Source organism: Artemia sp. Qi Xiang Cuo, chromosome 20 (genome assembly GCF_049724085.1).
Source record: "Artemia sp. Qi Xiang Cuo chromosome 20, ASM4972408v1, whole genome shotgun sequence".
In the NCBI taxonomy this organism is placed as follows: Eukaryota; Metazoa; Arthropoda; class Branchiopoda; order Anostraca; family Artemiidae; genus Artemia; species Artemia sp. Qi Xiang Cuo.
The window spans coordinates 29748373-29775954 of NC_142813.1; the positions used below are offsets into that span (position 1 = coordinate 29748373).

The window sequence follows — 27582 nt, forward strand, 5'->3', positions numbered from 1 at the left end:
CCCAAAATCGTCATTTATGGCCGACAAGAAATACCCTCGGGTCCTGATCTAGTAAGTGGGAGCATAACAACGAAAGTTAATGAAATGGCAAGAAAGCTAGACAACTTCATGGAAAAACTTATGTCTCAACCGTTACAATGGAACATGGAACTGTACAACCAGCCCGGTTGTCTTATGCTGTTATAGTAAACAATCGACCAAACGCACTGTCTTTTCACGAACCCCGCGAGAACGTGAGTAATTTGGCATTTGGGACGCTTCTGTCTAACAGTGCTGAAAGTCAAAGTGGATGGTCAGAACTTAAGGTACTAGTTGATTCAAAAGTCAGAGCAGAAAAATTTGCTGACACTACACAGACCGAATATGTCAACGCTTCCGTAATAATTAAAACCAAACTGTCCTTGGGGATTATCAAAAAAGTTCAAGCAGAGTTTGAAAATGCTCTAGCTAGTTTGATTCCTAAATGTGAAAAAGCCGAACGTTATGGTGATTACGGCGCGTTCAAAGTGTTTTTTTTTTCTAGCAAAATCTGACTCAGAACTAGCCCTGGCCGATCATCCAAAGCTTGGCTACGTGAAATATCTGATTAAACAACTGCGTTTCCTTCCGCGAAGATGCTTCAAGTGCCAAAAATCTGACGGTCACCTAGAGGCAGCCTGTCCAAATACCGAAGTCTTTTTGCATTACACTCAAGAGAGTTATTCCAGCTCTAAATCGTCTCCATGCCAAAATAAGACGTGTTGTATCTCTTGCAACTCTGCTAGGCACAAGGTGCGATCACGTCTACAGTCTAAAGAATATAAAAGTTACAGAACACAAGCCTACAAAATCCCAAGATGATCTGCGACACTGAACTTTCAGTATGTTCATGGAGCATTTGTGACTGCGTCTCTGAAATGCGTCTCTTCGTCTAGTTAATTTATGCATGTCAATCTTTCTTTATTGAATCAGATCATTTTTAGTGTTGGTGTAGTGCCAAAAAACTTTTGTACGGGAGTGATTACACCTATTTTAAAGAAGGTTATGCCCAACGCAGATTGTACTTCTTATCGGTCGAAATTTCTAATGTTTTATCGAAATTATTTTTGCTATTGATTGTTGATACTATTGTTGATATTTGTAAAATACCCCCTTTACAATTCGAGTTTCGCCGAGAATTGGGTTGTTTCCAGGCACTTAAAACGTTTCAACGATTTTGAAAGATTCTGGAAATGTCGACGAGTTTTCGGCATTTGGTGCTTCTGCTGTGAATAATGCTTTCGGATCATTAATCCATTCTCATGCGAGGTTGGAGCTGCTTAATCAAGGGGTTCCCCCTGAAATAATTCTGCCATTATTTTAAATGTATACTAACCTTAAAGTCAGGTTAAAGATTGGTAATTCAGTGAGTTCTCGTGAAATTATTGATAGTCACTTCTCCGATCACTTCCCTGATCATTCATAATAGTGCGGTACTTAGTACTCAATCTGGAATCTTGACTTTGTGAATAGTAAAGGGTACTGACGTTTTTATTTTGTGTTATGCGGATAACCTGCTGAATTTAAGCCGGTAGGTTGCTGGTCTTGAAAATAGTTATCCTATTATAGATGATAATTATAAGCATATTGATTTCTCTTTAAATGCTATAAAGTTACAGATTTAGCTTTTTAATGGTCCGCCAGGTCTTTCACCTGATGTGATAAATCTTGGCGGTACTGCTATAAACCCAATCGGGGAACTGATTTACCAAGGCCTTCCAATTGGCCCATCTGTAGCTGCGACCCGCAAGCTGATTATGGCCCGAACAGAGAGCAAATTACGTGGGGCATACGCGTCGCTTGTTCTGTCACAGAAAAATTGCAAAAATTCTCGTGACTATACTTTGAAATGCCAAGGCTCTGCCTCATGTAGGGTTCCTAGCACCTTTTTAGGATCTTCTGGAAAACATAAAAAAGAGATCAGAAAACTGTTTTTCACATTTGCCAAGTTTCTTCTTCAACTTCCCAGTAGGTCTCGAAATTGTTTCCTTATGAAAATAACACTTAATTGTCTACCCTATTTTCAATGTTGATGACTTGGCCTCTAGCCTGTGTAGTAAAAAGATGGGCCACCCCCTGGATGGATATTCTTCTTTGAATTTTTGTACTCCATCGTTTTCACTTTGTGTGTTCATGGGTAATAGAATATTTCATTCACCAATTTCATTCCTTAATGTCCTCCAAACATTTATGGATCCAGATGAATCCCAGTTAACCATGTCTCTAGGAGCATAAGAGAGAATAGGTCATTTTTAACTGTTATTATAAAAAACCGGACATTTTCAATGGGTGGACAAATTTATTTTTAACGAGAAATGAAAAAAATGCAATCAATTATGGTCTGGAATGCAACTGGAGATACTATGTTTAGTTCCATTTCTTATTGAATTGCGGATACTTTTTCACTCAACTCATAACAGTACGATTCCTCTGACCATGAGCTGGCTAGGTCAAGACCTGGAGTTTGGACCCATCCCTCGCCAGAATGTCAAAAGGTTTACGGCTTTTCATGAAGTAAAAGACTCTCCAAAGACTAACTACCGTTAACTATAAAGCAGAAAGCCAATCTCAATTGCGTATGCACTTGAAGCCTATTAATTAAATAGCTTTCTAATAAAAAAGACTCTGTAATTTACTAAAATTTGCAAGCTATAAAACTGCATTACGCCATGCTACAGCAGGCAACTCCAAAAAATTATCACAATTGCTGATATTGCTGTAGAATATATATTAGAAATACCTTCTATATTTTCCCAAAATGGTTGTAATCTTGTACTGTCAGAATGTAGGTTAGAGCTTCCTGTTCAAGCAGCATAAATAAAGGGAAGATATTTACATTCAATATATACAAAATAAAAAAAAGTAAATAGTCGTTACTCAGAAGCCAAACCGACCATTCTTATGAAAAGAAACAATCTGAGGAAAATCGCAAAAAGGTATTACTGGTTCCTAATTATAATTCGAGCTACTTATCTTGTTTTTCAAGCCAATGGATTTTCCTCGTTATTCAAGTCAAGAAGCTGTAAGTTTCCTACATAGTGGTTTCGGAGAAAGCAATTCTTATAGTATATGGGACGTGATCGTCTCTTACTAGGTTGCTAGCTACTACTGCAACCCGGATTTCAATGTAAAATTCTACCCATAAAATGACGTGTCGGTTCATTAAATAAAACAAAAAATTACTTCAAAATTTTCAAGTATTTTTCTAGTTTTAATTAAAATTAAAACTGTTGCTGAGACACCATAAATATTTTTGCAGTTTATATAATAGCTTTAGCGATTCTGAACTCAAACTAAAATAAAATAAAATTTATCTTGAATCTTTTTGTTCTATAGAAATATAGCACAACGTTATAGAGATGCTCAGTTTACGAGTTAAGCCAAAAAAAGTTTGGTTCCAGGAAACAACTATAACTTTGAACTGAGAGATGAAAAAAAAAATTATTTTATTTTAAATCTTTAGTTTCTTATTCTAGTTTCAATTGACAAATCAGATTTTTTGTTAAAACCCCCCAAAAAACGCTGCTTTGTTCAAATAATTAGTTTATAGTTTTGGTAAATACATTCTTAGACCACACTGGCTATATTTTTTCTCCTCTTGTCAAGTTCACTCCGAAAGGTAAGATTTTTTTTTTTTTTTTTTTTTTTTTTTTTTTTTTTTTTTTTTTTTTGCACTGAAGACGACTTGGTGGAGGTTCTTGTCGAAATATTTGCTTGTTTTTCGTCTTCATATTTTGCTACTGGCTGACAAAATCCTTATTTTCGCACCTATTTGAATTGATTTTTCATTTATTATATCCTTTCCTTTCTCGGTTTTCATACGTTACCTCTTTTGTACATACTCTTATTATTTTTAAAATTGTATTCTTTTTTCAATGTTTTATCATATTTATTACAATTCATTGAAGCGTCCCTGTACTTCTTGAAAACGGCTATGAGGCTTTCTGAGAAAAGAAATCTCCAAGATATTAAAACTTACTTGAAAGTCCAAAAGTTACTTACCGTTTACGATTACTTCTGCAGTAGCTTCTGCAATTCCTGCAGGATTTTGTGCCGTACAATTATACTTCCCAGCATCAGTAAATTCAATCCTTCGGAACTAAAATAATAAAGTTGTTTCATTTAAGGGAATGAAAAGAACATATAATATTAGTAGCCGGTAATGTAAGACTTGTCTTGACTTGACATTATTAACCAAAAACCTATACACAAAATTAGTAAAAAGGAGACAGAGAGGCGACTCCTACGTCTCTTTTAATAATAAAGGGAAGAAAATACACTTCAATAACTCTCACGGAGCACAGAGGGAGAAATAAAGAAAGGAATAAGAAAGAAAGAGATAAAGGAAGAAAAAAAAAATAAAGAAAACATCGACTCACGGAGACCGGGAAGGGATTTACAAAACAAATTTGTTTCAAATCAAGAATACCCAGAAAAAAAAGATATTTTAATTTCAGATAATTTTTCTGTCTTCCCATGGTGGATTAAAAAATGGTCCGGGATTCTTATTGATTTATTTTTAACAATTTGGAGTCCTCGTACATACGAAGGGAAAGTCAACATCCAGACACTTGGGCAATATTGAAGATAACGTTAAACTAATGCAAAATATAAAGTCATCATGATCTGGTACGGAAACAGAAACATTCTGTTTCTGTGTGGCATGTGCGTTCTGTGTGGCATCTGTGTGGCATGTTTCTCTATGGCATGCGTAACATTCTCTGTTGGGAGAAACTCAAGAAGCGATATGTTCCTTTTTTCGATGGGCTGGAGGCTTAGGATTGACCGGGGCCGAGCGAGAGTCGTCGCACGTGCCGGCCCCGTATTAATATTGGAATTCTTGAATTAATCTGTGAATTTTGTAAAACTAGCTGCTTCTAAAATCTTGAAATTTCAGGGGAGGGGGTAAACCGAAGTCCCCTCTCAGACATGCCCACGTATCATTGTCAAACAGTTCGTGGTAACGAACTATCAATAAGAAGCCACCCGGCCTCAATAGTAACCGAAACTCTAAAAAAGGAATTTTGATACCAATAGATACATCAGAAGAATCAGATTTTAATGCTGATTTCAAATATATAAGTTCGATCAAGTTTAGTCTTACCCATCAAAAGTTACGCGGCTGATAAAATTTGCCTTATTTTTGAAAAAAGGGGGAAACACCCCCTAAAAGTCATAGAACCTTAATGAAAATCACACCATTAGATTCAGCGTATCAGAAAACCCTATCAAGCTCCTATCTGCAAAAATGTGGAATTTTGTATTTTTTGCCAAGAAGATCACGGATGCGTGTTTATTTGTTGTTGTTTTTTCCAGGGGTGATCGTATTGACCCAGTGGTCCTAGGATACCGCGAGAGGGCTCATTCGAACGGAAATTAAAAGTTCTAGTTCCCTTTTAAAAACACCAAGAAAATGGAGGACAACTAGGCCCCCTCCCACGCTCATTTGTTTCCCTAAGTCACCTGATCAAAATTTTGAGATAGCCACTGTGTTCAGCATGGTTGAAAAATATAATAACTATGTCTTTGAGGATGACTTAATCCCCCACAGTTCCCGGGGGAAGGGCTGCAAGTTATGAACTTTGCCTAATATTTACGTATAGTATTGGTTATTTTGAAGTATACAGACGTTTTCAGGGGGGATTTTTTTCTGGTAGTGGGGGGGGAGTGGATCGAGGGTTACGTGGGAGGATCTTTCCACGGAAAGATCAGTTGAAAAACTTTCAAATGAAAGTTTTTCAACATCAAAACTTAAACGAACAGAAACTGTTATGTATATGATTGGGTTCACCCCCTAGTCAATATTCACTCTTTACGCTAAAGTTTTTTTTAGTACTTTCATAAAAGCTATTTATTCTCATTAAACGGCCTTTGTAATTAAGGGGTCATTCTTAAAGAACTGGAAAAAAATTCCAACTTTAGCGTAAAGAGCGAGGTATTGACTAGGGGGGCGAACCCCCCTAATATACCAAATAAAAATATATGAATATAGAAGTTCGTTATGTAAGTTAATTCGTAAGTTACGTATATTTATTACTAAAAAGATAATTGTTAATAAAATTAAACAGCTTTCGAGAAAGCCACTTAACAAAAAAATAAAATCAGTACGAAAATTTCATCTTAATAATTTATATACGGTGAGCTAAAATCAAAACCTGCATTAATTTTAAAACATTCAGAAATTAAATAAAAAAAACAGATTTTTTTTACTGAAAGTAAGGAGCGACATTAAAACTTAAATCGAACAGAAATTATTCTGTATATGAACGAGGCTGTCCCCTCCTCAACGCCTCGCTCTTTACGCTAATGTTTGACTCTTTCTCAGAACTCTATTTTTTAAACAATAAAAACTTTAGCGTAAAAAGCGAGGCGTTGAGGAGGGAACACCCCCTTTCATATACAGAATAATTTCTGTTCGTTTTAAATTTTAATGTCACTCCTTACTTTCAGTTAAAAAAAACTTGATTGTTTTTATTTAATTATCCGTGAAACCAAACTATTTTTAAACTGTAATCGATAACAACCATTCTATTTGTATACGATCTATTTTGATTTTGAACAGCTGATTTGAAATCCTCTCTATTTAAAACATCTTGACACATAGTTTTTTCTTCAGGCGGTTAAAGCGTTTGTTCTCCTGCGGAGTGTCCGACATCTTGATCTTTATTTAAGTGTCAACCAAGAAAGACAGACAGATCTGGTCGGGTAATAAGATTTTGTTTTTCTCTAAGCCTAAATAGTAAACCAGATAAATAAAATTGAATTCTAAGTAGGTCTGTGGTGTAGCAAAACATTCTTTTTAGACAATTTTAAGCGGCTTACTGGCGATTCAGTCCATGTGACTTAGGAATCCATATTTAACCATTTTTCTTATAAATTTTGAGTTTGGACCAAACTTCTTACTTTATCAGGAGAAGTTGCAAAGAATGAGTAACTTTTTCAAAGGCCCAGGAGCAGATGAGTAAGAATACGAAGTCTTGGAGGTGAGGAGGGGTTGCGCACTTTATACTAACTGGTATACATATTGGAGCACCAAGTGTGCTGCCATGCATGGCACAGTTCTGCCAGACACTAAAGCTATGATGGCAAGCGCAACTCATTTTTTCACACTTACACAGTTCCGCCCCACGTAGAACATTTCTGCCACTTGAGGCACAGTTCCACCACGTCACATTTTACAACAATTTTCCGTAATAACGGGCTCGCTTTCACCAGGATGGGGCTGATTTGAAAATTTCAGAATCCTTATTCATCTAACTGGGGCAAAATTTTACTAGCCGAATTTAATCTTTCAGTTTCTGGAAACCCCACTTCCCAACCAATTTTAACCAACAAATCTTTACAACAATTTTTAACCAAGAGCCAGATTTCAAAATTCTTAAATCTACATTAACTGGAATTATTTTAAGCAGATGTGATGCTTTAGAGTGGCCTCAGTACACAGCCATGTACCTTCAAAGTATCATTTTTTACTCACCTATTTATAATGGAGGGCTAAGGGCTGTAGAATTTTTTTGGGGCAGTAGAGGGGTTAAAATAAGGTTAACTTAATTTAATTAAGTTGAAATTACCATTTTAATTTAGAGGGGATTCATTTAACTGGAAGTTGATACTTCGAAGTCCCTTTTCAAAGGTCGAAAGTCATTGAAAAGTGATTAGCCTGCTTTCTGATCCTTCTTTGCTACCCAACCACCCTTTTAACTCCAAAACACATTCGATAAAAATTTTAAGATGACCTTTTGGGTACTGTTCTATTAACCGGACTCTTTTATATAGTGCTAGTTTGGTTAGTGCTAATGAAATAAAATAAAATAGGATGACTATATAATAGCTTAGAAACAAATTTGGGCTATATACTTGCACATTAGGGGTGGGGTGGAGGGTGGGGGCCAAGCATAGCATATATTAAATACGTGACCTAACCTAACTTAGGTTCCCTTGGCCCCCCCCCCAAAAAAAACAAAAAAAAAAACAACACTTTAAATATCGTATACGCAATTAAAACCACGCTTTACATTGTATTTCTCTCCAGCGGTGTCTTGTATCATCCCGTTGAAAAACGGGTATTTCAACGCGCTCAAACTTGAGATATAAAAACAGTCCGGTTAATAGAACAATACCACCTTTTGTCTTGGAATACTTGAAATGTACCATGAAAACAAACCTCTGGAGATGAAATGACCCGACAGCGTCTAAAATGAAGGCTGTAAATTGTGCCAATTGCAAGTTGTTTACAGATAGGTTCGGTATTAATAAATTAATTAAAAAAACTTTTTCCACAAAATAAGTCAAACTCAAAACGAGCAGAAGATAACATGAGTAGGGCTCAAAAGCCCTATGCCTTCCCAAGGCCAGAATATAATTTGCACTTTACTGAAAAAAAATATAAATGTTTTACTTTTATAACTTTAATAAATCAAATAACATTAACATTTTGATTAATAAATATCAGTATACGTATATGAAACTGAGAATACACATTCATTTGTATTTTTTCAGTAAAATGCAAATTTTGTTCTGGCCTTGGGAAGGCAAAGGGGTTTTGCACCAAACTTATGTTAATTTCTGCTCGTTTTGAGTTTGACTCGGTTATTTATTGTAATTTCTGTTCGCTTTGGGTTCATTTATTTATCAATGCTGATTTGTGGTAGTTTCAGGCTTGGTAGATTATTTGATTTTAGTTTTGCTAATTTTTTGTTTAATGGAGTACTTTACTTTTCTTTGAAAAACTTATTTTGTGGAAAAAGTTTTTTTAATTAATTTCTGTTCGTTTTATATTGACATAGTCTTTTCAGGGAAAAAGAAAATAATACTTTAAATATTTTCATTTTTTAAGACTTTATAATTCGGCCTGCTATTTGTATGCCGGAGAAAAATTTTCAGCAATTTTTAACAGCATACACCCTTTTACAAATCTAGACACAAATAGTACTGTTTAATTTAGTTTCATAACTCCCCTAGTTGACCTGTAATGGAAAACTTGATACCATTCGCAAAAAAAATCTTTTACTTTCTTTGATAGCTTGAATACACTTCCGCTATTTTGATGGTGTTAAACTTAAAGACTAAAAAATGCCCTAAATGGTTGAACGTATTTCTCTCATCCGTTCCTGGGGTATTTCTGAGAAGACTCGTTGGGAATTATCATCATCACAGACTATTTTGACATAATTTTATGGAAGAATTCTTTTTTGAAACATATAAAAATTGGATTTGAGGAAGACTAAAATCTATTCTATAAATCATAGACAACAACTTTCTATATAAACCTTATATGACCCCTGGGCATAACTTACAACCCTGGCACTGACGGCTCTGAGGGGGTTATCATCCTAAAAGACCTAATTTCCATAACTTTCAACTACGTTGACTAAAATGGATATCTCAAAATTTTGATTGGATGTGTTTGGGTGAATGGTGGGCGTGAGAGGGGCGTTAGTCGCTATCCAATCACTTTCAACTATTAAAAAAGGCACTAGCCCTTTCAATTTCCAATTGAATGAGAACTTTTGAAGTTTCTACGACATTGCTTCCAATAAAAACTCTATATTCCCCCAGGGCATAACTTACAACCCCTGCCCTGAGGGGTGTGGGGGGAGGGGTTGTCATCTTTAAAGAACTAATTTTCAAATCTTTTAACTGCGTTGAATAAAATGATTATCTAAAAATATTGATTGGATGTGTTTTGGGAAAAGGTGGGAGAGAGAGGGGGTTAGTTACCCTCAAATCACTTTTGACTAATAAAAATGGTACTAGGCCATTGAATGTCAACTCGAATGAGCCCTTTTTCAAGGTTCTACGACAAAGATTTCAATAAAAACCTTATATGCCCTCCGGGAATAAGTTTTATTCCTTGCCCTGAGGGTTGTGGGTGAGTGTCCTCCTTAAAAATATGTTTTCTATCGGGAAATCAACTACCCTGAACAAAATGGTTATCTCAAAATTTCATTGGATGTGTTTGGGGGAATGATGGGTGGGGGGGGGGGCTAGTTGCCCTCCAATCACTTTCGACTATTTAAAAGGGTTCTAGCACTTTGAGTTTCCAATCGAATGAGCCTGTTTTGAAGTTTCTACGACAACACCTTCAATAAAACCTCATATGCCCCCAGGGCATAACTTAAAACCCTTGCCCTGAGGGTTGTGGGGGAGTGTCATCCTCAAAAAAATATTTTCTATCTGGAAATCAACTACGCTGAACGAAATGGCTATCTCAAAATTTTGATTGGATGTGTTTGGGGGACTGATGGGCGTAGGCGGGGGCTAGCTGCCCTCCAATCACTTTCGACTATTAAAAAGGGTACTAGCCCTTTAAAATTCCAATCTAATGAGCCTTTCTTGAAGTTTCTACGACAACGCCTTCTATAAAAACCTTATATACCCCCAGGGCATAGCTTAAAACCCTTGCCCCGAGGGTTGTAGGGAAGTGTCCTCCTCAAAAAATATTTTCTAACAGGAAATCAACTATGCTGGACAAAATGGCTATATCAAAATTTTGATTGGATGTCTTTGGGGGAATGTTGGGCATGGGGGAGGGGGCTAGTTGCCCTCCAATCACTTTCGACTATTTAAAAGGGTACTGGCACTTTAAATTTCCAATCGAATGAGCCTGTCTTGAAGTTTCTACGACAACACCTTCTATAAAAACCTCATATGCCCCAAGGGCATGAATATCTCAAAATTTTGATTGGATGTGTGTGGGAAAATGGTGGGCGTGAGTGGGGCGTTAGTCGTTATCCAATCGCTTTCAACTATTAAAAAGGGCACTAGCCCTTTCAATTTCCAATTGAATGAGCCCTTTTGAAGTTTCTACGACAAGGCCTTCTATAAAAACCTTATATGCCCCCAGGGCATAACTTAAAACCCTTGCCCTGAGGGTTGTGGGGGAGTGTCCTCCTCAAAAACAAATTTTCTATATGGAAATCAACTACGCTGAACAAAATGGCTATATCAAAATTTTGATTGGATGTGTTTGGGGGAATGATGGGCGTGGGGGAGGGGGCTAGTTGCCCTCCAATCACTTTCGACTATTTAAAAGGGTACTGGCACTTTGAATTTCCAATCGAATGAGCCGGTTTTGAAGTTTCTACGATAAAACCTTCTATAAAAACCTCATATGCCCCCAGGGCATAACTTAAAACCCTTATTCTGAGGGTTGTGGGGGAGTGTCATCCTCAAAAACATATTTTCTATCTGGAAATCAACTACGCTGAACGAAATTGCTATCGAAAAATTTTGATTGGATGTGTTTGGGGGAATGAGGGGCGTGGGGGGGGCTAGTTGCCCTCCAATCACTTTCAACTATTAAAAAGGGTACTAGCCCTTTGAATTTCCAATCGAATGAGCCTTTCTTGAAGTTTCTACGACAACGCCTGCTATAAAAACCTTATATACCCCCACGGCATAGCTTAAAACCCTTGCCCCGAGGGTTGTAGGGAAGTGTCCTCCTCAAAAACATATTTTCTATCAGGAAATCAACTACGCTGGACAAAATGGCTATATCAAAATTTTGATTGGATGTGTTTGGGGGAAGGAGGGGCGCGGGGGGGGGCTAGCTGCCCTCCAATCACTTTCGACTATTAAAAAGTGCACTAGCACTTTGAATTTCCAATCGAATGAGCCTTTTTGAAGCTTCTACGACAACGCCTTCTATAAAAACCTTATATGCCCCCAGGGCATAACTTAAAACACTTGCCCCGAGGATTGTGGGGGAGTGTCGGATATTTTCTATCTTTGTCGGATTGTGGGGGAAAGATATTTTCTCTCCGGAAATCAACTACGCTGAACAAAATGGCTATCTAAGAATTTTGATTGGATGTATTTGGGGGATTGATGGGCGTGGGGGAGGGGCCAGTTGCCCTCCAATCACTATTAACTATTAAAAAGGGCACTAGCCCTTTGAATTTCCAATCGAATGAGCCTTTTTTGAAGTTTCTACGACAACGCCTTCTATAAAAACCTTATATACCCTCAGAGCATAACTTAAAACCCTTGCCCCGTGGGTTGTGGGGGAGTTTCCTCCTCAAAGAGATATTTTCTATCTGGAAATCAACTACGCTGAACAAAATGGATATCTCAAAATTTTGATTGGACTTATTTGGGGGAGTGATGGGCGTGGAGGGGGGGCTAGTTGCCCTCCAATCACTTTCGACTATTTAAAAGGGTACTAGCACTTTAAATTTCCAATCGAATGAGCCTGTCTTGAAGTTTCTACGACAACACCTTCTATAAAAACCTCATATGCCCCAAGGGCATAAATATCTCAAAATTTTGATTGGACGTGTTTGGGAAAATGGTGGGCGTGAGAGGGGCGTTAGTTGCCATCCAATCACTTTCAACTATTAAATAGGGCACTAGCCCTTTCAATTTCCAATCGGATGAACCGTTTTTGAAGTTTCTACGACAACGCATTCTATAAAACCTTAAATGCCCCCAGGGCATAACTTAAAAGCTTTGCCCTGAGGGGTGTGGGGGAGTGTCAGACTCAAAAACAAATTTTCTATATGGAAGTCAAATCAGCTGAACAAAATGTCTATCTCAAAATTTTGATTGGATGTCTTTGGGGGAATGATGGGCGGGGGGGCGGGGGCTAGTTGCCCTCCAATCACTTTCGACTATTAAAAAGGGTACTGGCGCTTTGAATTTCCAATCGAATGAGCCTGTTTTGAAGTTTCTACGACAACACCTTCTATAAAAAACTTATATACCCCCAGGGAATAACTTAAAAACCTTGCACTGAGGGTTGTGGGGGACTGTCCTCCTCAAAACACATTTTCCATCTGAAAATCAACTACGCTGAACGAAATGGCTATCTAAAAATTTTGATTGGATGTGTTTGGGGGAACGATGGGCGTGGGGGGGGGGGGCTAGTTGCCCTCTAATCACTTTCGACTATTAAAAAGGGTACTAGCCCTTTGAATTTCCAATCGAATGAGCCTGTCTTGAAGTTTCTACGACAACGCCTTCTATAAAAACCTTATATACCCCCAGGGCATAACTTAAAACCCTTGCCCCGAGGGTTGTAGGGAAGTGTCCTCCTCAAAACATATTTTCTATCAGGAAATCAACTACGCTGGACAAAATGGCTATCTCAAAATTTTGGGGGAAGGATGGGCCCGGGGGGGGGCTAGTTGCCCCCCCCAAAAAATCCAAAATTTTGATTGGATGTGTTTGGGGGAATGAGGGGCGTGGGGGGGGGCTAGTTGCTCTCCAATCACTTTCGACTATTAAAAAGGGTACTAGCCCTTTGAATTTCGAATCGAATGAGCCTTTCTTGAAGTTTCTATGACAACGCCTTCTATAAAAACCTTATATAACCCCAGGGCATAACTTAAAACCCTTGCCCCTAGGGTTGTAGGGAAGTGTCCTCCTCAAAACATATTTCCTATCTGGAAATCTACTACGCTGGACAAAATGGCTATCTCAAAATTTTGATTGGATGTGTTTGGGGGAAGGTTGGGCACAAGGGGGGCTAGTTGCCCTCCAATCACTTTCGACTATTAAAACGGGCACGGGATTAAAACGCGATTGGATGTGTTTGGGGGAATGATAGGCGTGGGGGGGGGGCAAGTTGCCCTCCAATCACTTTCGACTATTAAAAAGGGTACTAGCCCTTTGAATTTCCAATCGAATGAGCCTTTCTTGAAGTTTCTACGACAACGCCTTCTATAGAAACCTTATATACCCCACGGCATAGCTTAAAACCCTTGCCCCGAGGGTTGTAGGGAAGTGTCCTCCTCAAAAACATATTTTCTATCAGGAAATCAACTACGCTGGACAAAATGGCTATATCAAAATTTTGAATGTGTTTGGGGGAAGGATGGGCGCGGGGGGGGGGGGGGGCTAGTTGCCCTCCAATCACTTTCGACTATTAAAAAGTGCACTAGCACTTAGAATTTCCAATCGAATGAGCCCTTTTGAAGTTTCTACGACAACGCCCTCTATAAAAACCTTATATGCCCCCAGGGCATAACTTAAAACCCTTGCCCCGAGGGTTGTGGGGGAGTGTCCTCCACAAAAAGATGATTTCAACCTGGAAATCAACTATACTGAACAAACTGGCTGTCTAAAAATTTTAATTGGACGTGTTGTGGGGAATGATGGGCGTGGGGGGGGGGGGGCTATTGTCCCTTAACTCACGGTTGAAAATTAAAAAGGGCAATAGTCCGTTGATTATACAATCGATTGAGCCTGTTTTGAAGCTTCTATGACAACGCCTTCTATAAAAACCTTATATTCCCTCAGAGCATAACATAAAACCCTTGCCCCGTGGGTTGTGGGGGAGTGTCCGCCTCAAAAAGATATTTTCTATCTGGAAATCAACTACGCTGAACAAAATGGCTATCTCAAAATTTTGATTAGAGGTATTTGGGGGAATGATGGGCGTGGGGGGGGCTAGTTGCCCTCCAATAACTTTCGACTATTTAAAAGGGTACTAGCACTTTAAATTTCCAATCGAATGAGCCTGTCTTGAAGTTTCTACGACAACACCTTCTATAAAAACCTCATATGCCCCAAGGGCATAAATATCTCAAAATTTTGATTGGATGTGTTTGGGAAAATGGTGGGCGTGAGAGGGGCGTTAGTTGCCATCCAATCACTTTCAACTATTAAAAAAGGCACGAGCCCTTTGAATTTACAATCGAATGAGCCCTTTTGAAGTTTCTACGACAACGCCTTCTATAAAAAACTTACATGCCCCCAGGGCATAACCTAAAACCCTTGCCCTGGGGGTTGTGGGGGAGTGTCCTCCTCAAAAACACAATTTTCATGTGAAAATCAACTACGCTGAACAAAATGGCTATCTCAAAATTTCGATTGGATGTGTTTGGGGGAATGATTGGCGTGGGGGAGGGGGCTAGTTGCTCTCCAATCACTTTCGACTATTTAAAAGGGTACTGGCGCTTTGAATTTCCAATCGAATGAGCCTGTTTTGAAGTTTCTACGACAAAACCTTCTATAAAACCCTCTTATGCCCCCAGGGCATAACTTAAAACCCTTGCCCTGAGGGTTGTGGTGGAGTGTCTTCCTCAAAAACATATTTTCTATCCGGAAATCAACTACGCTGAACGAAATGGCTATCTAAAAATTTTGATTGGATGTGTTTGGGGGAATGTGGGGCGTGGGAGGGGGGGCTAGTTGCCCTCCAATCACTTTCGACCATTAAAAAGGGTACTAGCCCTTTGAATTTCCAATCGACTGAGCCTTTCTTGAAGTTTCTACGACAACGCCTTCTATAAAAACCTTATATTCCCCCAGGGTGTAACTTAAAACCCTAGTCCCGAGCGTTTTTGGTAATTGTCTTACTCAAAAACATATATTCTATCAGGAATTCAACTACGCTGGACAAAACGAATATCTCAAAATTTTGTTTGGATGTGTTTAGGGGAATGATGGGCACGGGGGGGGCTAGTTGCCCTCCAATCATTTTCGACTATTAAAACGGGCCCGGGATCAAAACGGGATTGGATGTGTTTGGGGGAATGATGGGCGTGGGGGGGGAGTGTCCTCCTCAAAACATATTTTCTATCAGGAAATCAACTACGCTGGACAAAATGGCTATCTCAAAATTTTGATTGGATGTATTTGGGAGAATGATGGGCGTGGGGGGGGCTAGTTGCCCTCCAATCACTTTCAACTATTAAAAAGGGCACTAGCCCTTTGAATATCCAATCGAACGAGCCTTTTTTGAAGTTTTTACGACATCGCCTTCTATAAAAACCTTATATACCCTCAGAGAATAACTTAAAACCCTTGCCCCGTGGATTGTGGGGGAGTGTCCTCCTCAAAAAGATATTTTCTATCTGGAAATCAACTACGCTGAACAAAATGGCTATCTTAAAATTTTGATTGGACGTATTTGGGGGAATGATGGGCGTGTTGGTGGGGCTAGTTTTCCTCCAATCACTTTCGACTATTAAAAAGGGCACGGGATTAAAACTGGATTGGTTGTGTTTGGGGGAATGATGGGCGTGGGGGGGGCTAGTTGCCCTCCAATCACTTTCGACTATTAAAAAGGGTACAAGCCCTTTGAATTTCCAATCGAATGAGCCTTTTTTGAAGTTTCTACGACAACGCCTTCTATAAAAACCTTATATACCCCCAAGGCATAACTTAAAACCCTTGCCCCGAGGGTTGTAGGGAAGTGTTCTCCTCAAAAACATATTTTCTATCAGGAAATCAACTACGCTGGACAAAATGGCTATCTCAAAATTTTGAATGGATGTGTTTGGGGGAAGGATGGGCGCGGGGGGGGGGGGCTAGTTGCCCTCCAATCACTTTCGACTATTAAAAAGTGCACTAACACTTTGAATTTCCAATCGAATGAGCCTTTTTTGAAGCTTCTACGACAACGCCTTCTACAAAATCCTTATATGCCCCCAGAGCATAGCTTAAAACCCGTGCCTTGAGGGTGGTGGGGAGTGTCCTCCTCAAAAATATATCTTCTATCTGAAATTCAATTATGCTGAACAAAACGGCTATTTCAAAATTTTGATTGGATGTGTTTGGGGGAATGATGGGCGTGGGGGGGGGGGGGGCTAGTTGCCCTTCAATAAATTTAGGATAATAAAAAGGGCAATAGCCCGTTGAATTTCCAATCGAACGAGCCTTTTTTGAAGTTTTTACGACATCGCCTTCTATAAAAACCTTATATACCCTCAGAGCATAACTTAAAACCCTTGCCCCGTGGGTTGTGGGGGAGTGTCCTCCTCAAAAAGATATTTTATATCTGGAAATCAACTACGCTGAACAAAATGGCTATCTTCAAATTTTGATTGGACGTATTTGGGGGAATGATGGGCGTGGGGGGGGGGGCTAGTTTTCCTCCAATCACTTTCGACTATTAAAAAGGGCACTAGCCACTCCAATTTCCAATCAAATGAGTCTTTTTCGAAGTTTCTACGACAACTTCTTCGGTACGAAGTGCCCAGGTATTGAGAAGAAAAAAAAACACATTGTGCCCACATTGTTTTTTACTTAGGCAGCGATAGCGCGCTGCCTATGAAACAGAAACTTCAATCGATCCAAACAACTGAGATTCCTGGACACTGTTGGCACGAGTTTACTAATACGGGCACTAAACGACAAAGTTGAATTTATATAAATACCTAAATATGTATATTTAGATGTTTAGGTATATAAATACCTAAACATCTACTCTTTTTATGGAGGAAGAAATTCCAATATTAACAGTTTGAAATGACACACGCCTCACTGACTTCAAACTTTTCCCAAAAACAATAAATTCCGACTTCTCTAGGTTAGGTATTAGTCGATTATCATGAAACCAAGACTTTACAATCAGAGTAACAGTTTCGAGGGACAATCGTAGGTCATTGCCCGCGTTCAAACTAATTGCTGTGTTATCCGCAAATAATATTGGTAATTCTTCTTCTGAAGACATGCAATTTGGAAGATCATTTATATAAATTAAAAAAAAAGTATCGGCCCTAATACAGAAAATTACAAATTATTGATGTTGACATAAGTTACGGGGTTCATGATCTTGACTACAAAGTAACGGGTTAAAGTTAATGATATTCAAAAAAGACAGATTTTTGTACCGTAGAACAGAATAGATGATAAGATATTTACTTAACCTGACATCTCTTAAACTGTATCTGACACCGCCCATTGGCTCATTACAAATTTGATCAGGACTCTCCCCCCTTTACAGAATCAGCCTTTTAGAGTACTTAGAGTACTACCTTATCCAAAATAAGGTAGTTCAAATTATATCACCTGTTCAACAGACAGATGACATCAGTCTTCATTTCAAATTTACCAAGATATTGGATGTATCCAAGACACGAGATTTCCAGATTGCAAATTTTTGTTTCAAGTATTTCAACAGCCTCCTTCAATTTTCATTTCAAAATCTGTTTACGTTAACTCAAGATTTGCACACTTACGACGCACGACATTTTTTTGACATAGTCCACGAAGTGCCCTCTACGAAAAGAGCTTTTTAATTAGATTTTTTGCACCGAGTATTTGGAATTCACTCCCCATAGACATCCGGAATTCAAAGAATCATATCTTTTAAGCGAGCAGCGAAAGGTCATTACAGAAAAAGTGTTAATTGCTGTCCTCCACTAGGTTTGTTTTTACTCCTCACTTTTATTTTCCCTTTTTTCTCGTTCTCTATTGCGGTGTGTATCTTTTTCTTTTTTTAACCTTAAAATTGAAACCATAGGTTGATTTACTTTTGAGTTAACTTTTCTCCTCTTTTTTTCTTTTTGGTATATTCAGTTAATTTGTTGTTTCTGTTTGTTTTGTACTAATATTAGTTAATGTCCTGCCCTAGCCAAGCATATTTTTTTTGTGCTTTCCTGGCGGGAATGTTATATAAGCTATGTATTTTGTTTTTAAATAAGGATAAATGAAACTGAAATGAAACCGAACTGAAACTTAACTGACTAAAATAGTGTCCAAAAATTGGCTTGAAACTACCCCTACTAAACTACTAGTAATTTTGTCATTTTTTTTTTGCAATTTTTCAATAAAAATTAAAAAAAAGGAATTATTCAATGACTAAACAAAAACAGGTATTTCTTAATACCTAGAGGGGGGCAATCCCCGCTTTCTGCCTCCCTAATTGACAGAATGGATTTTTAGTTTTTTTCATTTTTATTGTTACATGTTTTTTCGACGTGACCAGATTACTAGGTGCTATTACAGACAAAAAGTACTTATTTATTCTTATCACATTCTATATCTTGGTGAAAAACTGGGTCGTGAAATATATATATATATATATATATATATATATATATATATATATATATATATATATATATATATATATATATATATATATATATAATATAATATATACATATATATATACATATATATATATATATATATACATATATATATATATATATATATATATATATATATATATATATATATATATATATATATATATATATATATATATATATATATATATATATATATATATATATATATATGTGTGTGTGTGTTTTTGCCAAGAGTGGATCTTTTAATTTCACCTCAATCTAGAGTAAAAGTGTAAAAAAAAAAGATAAAAAGTATGCACAACTAAAATATTAATTTTAGGTTTTTATAATTGCGGCTGGTAACGCTAGATGGTTGTACTTGCTTGTTTTTCTTTGAGGCAAACTCAACTGGTTTCTCTAATTCGTTTCCTATACTCTTTTATTTTACCTGTAGTAGTCCTCCACTGACAACAACTGATTGAGGTAGTTGGCCATTAAGTTTGATCCAATTTATTGTAATTGGATCGTCTCCTGTTGCTGTGCAATACACATTTACTTGATCACCAGGCCTTACAACTTGTCTGATTGGTTGAATCGATATTTTGGGAGGAACTGCAAAAATATATTATATAAGGCATAGTGTATTTTATATAAAAATTAATCATTGAAACTTAATCATTGAAACATAAATATTGAAACTAAATCATTGAAACTTAATCATTGAAACATAAATTCTAAATTGCCACCCAGCTGTCAATAAAATGCAGAGAACCAAAAAACTTTATTAAAGAAGACTTCTAGAAACTTTGGTATTTCATCTACTTTCTCAAATTAAATGGAAGAAAAGATTTAGCTCATTACTACGTTAACAACGGGAATAAAAAGGAAATACATTACATTCAAGTTTAAAAACTGCAAGGAAGACGATAAAAGAAAACAAAGAAGGAGGAAAAAAAATATGATTTTGTGTTATCCTCTTTTGCGTTCATGATCTGATCCTCCCTCTGTAGGGAGATGAAATCCCCAATTTGTTTTCATACGATATTGCCAAGAAGAGGCTGTTTGATATTAATCAAACTTGATCGGAAACTGTCTGACCAGTGTGGGGAAGGGGGCAAGGGGCGTCTAAATTATAGTCTTCAGGTCATTCAAAAAAGGATGGTCAGATCTCGACTAGACTTAAACAGAATTAAACACAGTTAATATTTTAATTAAGCTTTTAAGAAAAAACCTTAAGGTTTTTAATTAAGGTACATCCCACTGCCCATTAAGCTGACCGTGTCATGGATCGTCTCTAACGGCTGGAAATCGCAGGGTCATTACGTAGGTGACTAAAACAAAAGCTTAATGGATACAAAGGTCCGCAAAAAGCAGTGTTCAGTGCATGCACTTAATTTAAGTTTTATGCACATCAAACATAGTTGGAGTTAACCAATTCCACGATAACCATGAAACGCAACATAAGCTTTTTCTCCAGAAGTAATAGTAGCATTTTAAGTTCCACAACTGTGAGACATGGGTCCAAACCTCTGCAACACTTCACTGGATATTGTCACCGGAATCTTAGAATATAACTGAGCAGAATTTAGTTATTTGCTACTTCACTTCATAACTTTTCTAATACCTTTTTATAGATGCATTGCAATACCGCTTATTGTATTTAATAGGATAGCGGAAAGCGGAAACCTATAAATTACAAAAGGAATGTTAAAGCTAAATACTTTTAACTTAAATAATGAAAATGAAATAATCTTAGATAAATAAGGAAAGTTGAAATACTTTTAACTTTCGACTGTGCATTGCTAAAGCCTTTTTAATCAAATATTTCATTATTTGATTATTATTAACGCCTATACTTCCAAACGCTTTCAATAGACTTACAAGCAGAAATAATCAATTTACGCAGAAAAGATTTTCATTTAAATTAAAACTTGAAGGCAGTTCGTCTTTGACTAGTTTGTATGTTCAATACAGAAATAATCTATACAGGAGCAAGGTCTATACAGGAGTCTAAAAGGAAGGAGGGGGTGAGGTATTCTTTTTCTTACTAAGGCCTCCCCTGGTATATCCAGCTTCTTTTGATTTCATACTAGTATTGGCTTTAGAGAGTTTTTCAACTACCTATTGTTCCTCTTTTGGCATAAACAGAAAAAAAATAAGACGGTATTTTTGTAATGTTTGCTTTCATTGACCTGCAAATATTACTTTTTGGTTATTTTCTGTTGAAACATTTTAATCTAAGATTTAAAGAAAAATCCAAACCAGACTATGCCGAGATGAAAGATACGAAATAAAACATGTCGTTCTTTCAAAATTAAAAATCGGAACTTAAACTCATGTCATTACCATTTTTCTTATCACCTAGCTAGCTAGTGTCACTAGCATTTAACAGCTAGTATATTTTTAGATAGAAAGAAAAAATCCTTACCTGAAGGCCCTGCCGCAAGAACATAAAAATGAAATGAAAATCCTGCTCAAAATATTTATGATATAAATAAAATTAATTTTAAATAAGCAGTCAAACGTAGAATAGTATGAGTGGTTTAGGAATCCCAAAAATTGAATAATACGAACAAAATGAAACCATGCCAATACCCAATGTTGAGCATTCAAATATTTTAGTAAGTAGAAATTACGATATATGTGGGAATAAAAGCAAATCTCAGATCGACGCAAATAAATTTTACGATGATTGTTCGAAACGCGTTACCATTTTTAAAATGATTCTTATCTTTCCTAAATTTCAGTACGGCTGGGACATTTTGGAAAAGGGTAGTAATATCGCACTGGTTACATAAGACCGACATACTTAGCAAGTACATGGAATGCTGGTGAAAAATCAACACCAAAAACTTCGGTTCATTGATGAAACAGAACCTTAATTACGGGACCTGACTCAAGTTACAGAACGATAGACTGCTTTTGTGTGGTGTTTTGGATGAAAGAAACTAGCAACGGCAATATTATACAAAAATACTTGCAGTTTTTGTATTTAAAGCATAAATGTAACGTCATTTACTATACCCCCCCACCCCTACTCTCCAGCTATAGTTCTTATAAACTACATACTATTTTATAGAGTGATAGTTAGCATAAAGAATGTCATTTTAAGTCATTAATGAACGTTCAACATAGCAAAAGATGGCATTTACGAATCTTTATGAGAACAGAGTTCTCCAAGACACTAAAAGACTTAATGGAAAGGCCCAATTTACTTGCAGTTAAATTGGGGCGATTACAGAGAATATTAGAGGTGAAGACTGTTAAATTTCACGTTTGCTGTTTAGCAAAATAAGATTGAGAAAATTTCTATCCCTCTATCAAGATTCAGAAAATACTATCTACGGTCTTTTTTGTAGGTTTCCATTAAGCCGCGACGTCAAAAGTCCGTACGGTCTTTTTCCAACTCAAAATACTCTCATTGGGGACATGGATTTTACGTCATTCCTATTTTTTTACTGATTACGTAGCGTCAGATACACACACAAAAAAAGATGATTTACCGCTGATCTCAAGTCCAATTTTATCACTATGTTTTGTGCATCCGCACAAACTTAAAGATGTCTTAGACAGGATAGCCTCTTCCGGAAGATAGTTCTTTACAAATGTACACCACAGAAGAGAGCCATTTTCAAATACCCTTTCAAAGAGCAAATGTCTCCTCCTAAAGGTGTTTCCTCCTTAAGGTGATAGAGGAAGCTGTGTGCCAACATACTTGTCAAACGACAGGGGAAAAATAGTAACGTACGCAGAGAAAGCACCTAAAGGAACGGTATTATTTCTATCGGTATAATAGACTAAGCTGCCGAACCAGATTTATTATTTTGAAGTTAAAATTAAGAAGAGAGAATTTACCTGCTTTTAGAGATGCACAGCGATTCCCTTGGATTGCATTAAAAATAAGATTTTTTAGAGTTAAACATGCGTGTTAAAAGTAAAAGCAGATAGAGATTAAATAAGAAAAGTAAAGGAAAAGATAGAATATACATGCAGCGAATAAAATGAATAGCATGAGCTACTTAATTCAGCCTTATAATTGGAAACGCGTGTATCGTCTACCACACTGTAAAAGCTGCTCCAACCAATAATTATTTCATTCAATGGAGGGTAACATAATCACACTAAAGTATCACAACTACTGCTACTAACCCCTTACTGCAGTGCCAAACCACCTGAGGACAACATAAATTTACAGGCTCCTCCTCCATCCCTCCTCCATCTATTCAAAGCCTCTTTGTTTAAACCCTCTTGGGAAGCTTCGATTTCCCTTAAATATTTCCTTCCATCCCATAACGATCTCCTTCCAACCCATTTGGGAACGATGTGCTTTTCGTTTGGTCATAGATGGTTCACCGAAAAGGCCGATCTTTTCCAATTAGTTATATTTCATCCACAGAGTGTGTCCTACACCTTTCTCTCTTTATAGTCCTATAAAGCGGGACTGAACAACATTTTCCGTACAGCTTACTCTTTGAAATACGGTCAGTCAGACAGGTACCGAAAAGAAGCCGTAGACAATTCTTCTGGACAACATCTAGCTAATTCTGCTTCGCCTTCCAGACCACCCACGTTTCAGTACCATACTTGACCACAATCATCACAGTAGCGGCCAATATTCTAATCCTGCTTCGCAGACTTATTTTCCTATTCTTCCAAACTTTTTCTATTGTGAGAAAACACCCTGGGCATTGGCTATTCTACTTTTTACAACTTCAATATATTAATCATCTTTACTAACAATAATACCTATCCAGTTGATCGAACTTCTTTTTACCGGACATCGCTTCTTCACCTTCACTTATTCTCAGTCTAAGCAACTTAGTCTTCTTAATAATGATTTACTAACCGATTCTTGAAACCTGAACTCTAGAAAACTTCAAAAAATCATTCATTTTGCTTACATTTTTTTTCTAAGAGACTCAAATCATCATCATAATTTAAGAAATCTAGGAGAATTTCGCTTTTGTCCTTCGTTTCCATGATCTCCCGTAGCCTTTGCCGTGTTCTTAGGACAAAGTACATCAAAATGATCCATATGAATGGGGATAGAATGAAACCCTGCGTAACTCCAGATTCGATTCAAAACCACCTACTAGCCCCATTTCCTAGCTTAACCGCAGGTTAGTTTAATTTTTGGGGTATTTATGATTAGTTTTTGTGCCTGGACCAATAAAGAAAATTTTCTCTTTTGGCTTTTGCCCTAAGTGCTATCCGACCCGTGGATAAGCTCTGCTTCTTTCGTGGATTGTTTATTATTTTATATGATGGATTTAAATAAAAGTTTTAATAACGTAAACAACAACCTTTTTTGACATATTATGCACAAGAAGAAATTCACCGCTTGCAATAAACTATGGAGGCCTACATCAGTATCCAACACGAGATTTTTCTCCACTTAGAATTGAATTGACAAAAATCGTTCCTTAAATATTTTGATCTCTTCCGCCTAGCTTTGAAACTATTTTTTTTTTTTTTTTTTTTTTTTTTTTTTTTTTTTTGCTTGTCACATTAGTATGTATGACTGACTTAATTTTGAGCCAATTCAGAAATTCAAGGATTAATAGATTTTGACCAGGCTGAGTAAAAGAGTAGCTTACGCTGCAAAACCCCAATAATGAATAAGAATATGAAGCTTTATAGAATTACAAATAAGAATATTAAAAATAGGAACATGAAAGTATAAATGTACTATAGTACTATAGCCTCTTTTTCTTAAGTACTTTAGCCATTTTTTTTTTTTGCAGAACACAGTAAAGCCATTTTTTCTGTTGTAGTAGTGACTTCATAGTAAGTAGCTTGAAGTAATTTCATAGTTACTTCAGAGTAAGATATCATATTCTTTTTCACACTAAAAGGCAATTATTGTTTACCAACGAACTTGGAACTTGGACTCACCAATAACATTAAGCCGTGCTGAAGAAGAACCCACCACAGCACCAGCGCTATTGATACCTTCACAGAGATAATCGCCAGATGCTTCAGGTTCTACTTCGCTAATATAGAGAATTCCTTCACGGACGTAGTGGTTAGATGGCATTGCTCCACCGTCAGTTCGAATCCATTCTATGGTAATACCTCGGGTACGTTCCGATATATATCCTGAAAAGTCAAGCCGACAGATTTAATAATTGGGATAAGAGCTTACTTTATACTGTACACTATTAATTTAATTCTACTAAAACACCTTTTTCGATCAAAGAAAAATAGTCTACTATCAGACACGTACAAAAGTGCTAATTTTTGGGGAGGTAGGGCTTATAAAAAAGAATTTCCAAGATATAATACTAAAATCTTAATATCGCTTTTTCAGAAGGAAAGAACTGTCAGTCTCTCCCTACTTTATACGTTCTAACAAGATATCTGAGTAAGAGCAAATTTTTTGTTAATATTTATGAGAGAGGTAGAGCCATACCATGTAACTGAAAGAAAGGAATTTGCTTCAAGGCGAAATAATTCGTTCAAAATCAACTTTTCAAATATGATAAAAGACCACACAATCCCTTCTTCTGGCTTAGGATCTTCATGGTAGGCAATTGTGAATATTTTTGATAGATGCGTCAGAATATCGCATAAAAAAGAACTCCCAGTATGAAAGGATTCAAACAATGAAATGTTATCTTATATAAGGCGTACAATTATTTTATTTTGTTTTCTTCGATACTTCAATAAATTAATAATGATCAGGTCCCTCGGCTATTTTACAGTCATTCTGTCAATTTCTGCCCCTCCCCCCCCCCCTTTGATGTAGGAAAATCATGCAATATTACACCACTCACTTAACAAACGTATCCTGCGGTATTAATAGATGAAGTAGTTCCTTCCTAATTTTCACGTTTCTTTTACTATCCCTTTTTTTATGCTGGAAGCATTAACTTCCTTTTTTCAGAGTTGGAATGCTACGTACCCAAATTACATAAAATTTCTGCGTTGACACCAACAGGAACTATGTAAGTTTCACCTCTAGGGACTCTTGGGACATCCGCATTTTCATTTGGATCTCGGATAGGTATAGAGCTTTCAACAATGAGCTGAAGTCTTTCTTCTGACACCCCGGCAGCATTTTTAGCGATACAGGAATAAACACCTTCGTCTGATGATGTCACTGCGGCAATTTCATAGGTTGAAAAGAAGCTCGTTTCGCTTACCACAGAGTCACCTTCGCTGTTTAAAAAAGAAACATGATGAGCTAGATAAGACTCAGTTTTGATAAAATTTACCTTAGATAAAAATTTACCCTCAAATAGTAGTCAAAACCCTTGTGGATTTTGTTTCCTATAGAAAGTATATTGTGAGTAGTAAAAAAAGATTGAAAAATCGTTTTTTGTAAGCAGATTCAGAGCACTTGGCATAAGGTTGACATACTACCAATCAGGGAAATCGAAGACATTTTAAGAGAGGTCAGAGGTTTTATTTAGAAAGAGAACCTTTTTTTCAGAAAAAAAATCATATTTTTTCCGGTCATTACACTCCTCTGCAGCTGACTGTTGTCAACAACAGTTGCCAATCAACTACAACTACTTCCAATAATCAATCTATTAAGTCTAAAAGTGTCTTATGAGTTATGAAATTCAAAGAATAAAATGGATCTAATTAAAAACAACAAGATTTATAAGCTGACATAAACAAAATAAAACTCAAATTAGAAAAATTGAAGAGTTTAATAGGCGTATAACATCAATAAATACATCTAAAGCGAAAATATTAAGTGGATTTTGACATACAGCCTTTAATGTAAGCCTACAGTAACAATGAAAAGAAAAAAAGATGTTTTTCTCGTTTTAGCTTTGGAGGCAAGGGCTGCTTATCACAAATTTTTATGTATTTTTTCCTCTCCTCTCCTTTCTCAAAAACCTGAACGAGAAACTGGATTTGAAAAAAAAATGTTACGATCCATTCTTTAATGGTAGTAGAAAAGGAAAAAAGTTTCATAAATAGGGCAATAAGTTGGTTTCTGCTTTTTATAGTCTTTGTCTCTATTATTTTTCATGCTAAATATTCAAACAGCTGGGGAATTACACACGATGTTGTTCTAACGCGGCCTTGCTCTTAAAAGAGACACAGTATGAAAAGACATTGAATTACGTAAAGAGCAAATAACTGGTACTGGTACAAATATTTGTGTATATTTTGACAAGGGATACGAAATGTCTTTTTAAGACATGAAAAAAAGTTGAAAATTTTTTCAAGTTCACTTCAGAATCGCTAAATTTATTACGTAAACTACAAAATATTTACGGTGCCTGAGCAATAACTTTATTGTCTTAATTCAAACTAGAAAAATACCTAAGAATTTTAAAATTAGTTTTTTTTTGTTATATAAAATCAGCTCACTACGTGATTAAGCTTACAGGTAAAATAAAGAGTCATTTGTGATTTATATTCAATACAAACAGGAAAAAGCCTATGGCTTTTTCTTAGTTTGAATAGTAAGAGACGAATTTCAGAGAATAAAGCAGCTAAGTAAGTCAAATATGGCACCATACCCTAGAAAAGCTTCCCGATGATAATAATGCCACTAAAGCTAAGGCTACTACTATTAATTAATATTTCAGTTACTATGAGCTAGCGTTTGTTCTTTATCATAATTATAATGAGCTATCTAATCCCTTGTGTAATAGTTTCTAATTAACCAGGCCGATTATTTACATAATTTTTGAGTGTATTAACGAATTTATTATCATGCCTTATAAGTAACTTATATTTTATATATTTTAAGTCCCTGATAGTACAACGGTACAGCTATTAATATATTGAATTTAAAGCAATATCTTTTAAATTTGATAAAGTAACTTGTTTTAGTTACCTCCTAGCTAAACTA

The 27582-nt window shown here is 36.6% G+C and overlaps 1 protein-coding gene across 1 annotated transcript in view; it reads right to left on the reverse strand.

Moving 5' to 3' along the window:
* Positions 1–27582, reverse strand: part of trol (terribly reduced optic lobes) — a 369703-nt gene that overhangs the window by 55167 nt on the left and 286954 nt on the right. Inside the window, exons 54-57 of the mRNA XM_089106068.1 lie at positions 25669–25925; positions 24660–24863; positions 19213–19376; positions 4021–4117 (exon numbers count right to left, since the gene is read on the reverse strand). Of these exons, the coding sequence (XP_088962194.1) occupies positions 4021–4117; positions 19213–19376; positions 24660–24863; positions 25669–25925 (722 nt within the window). The remainder of the gene's footprint in view (positions 1–4020; positions 4118–19212; positions 19377–24659; positions 24864–25668; positions 25926–27582) is intronic.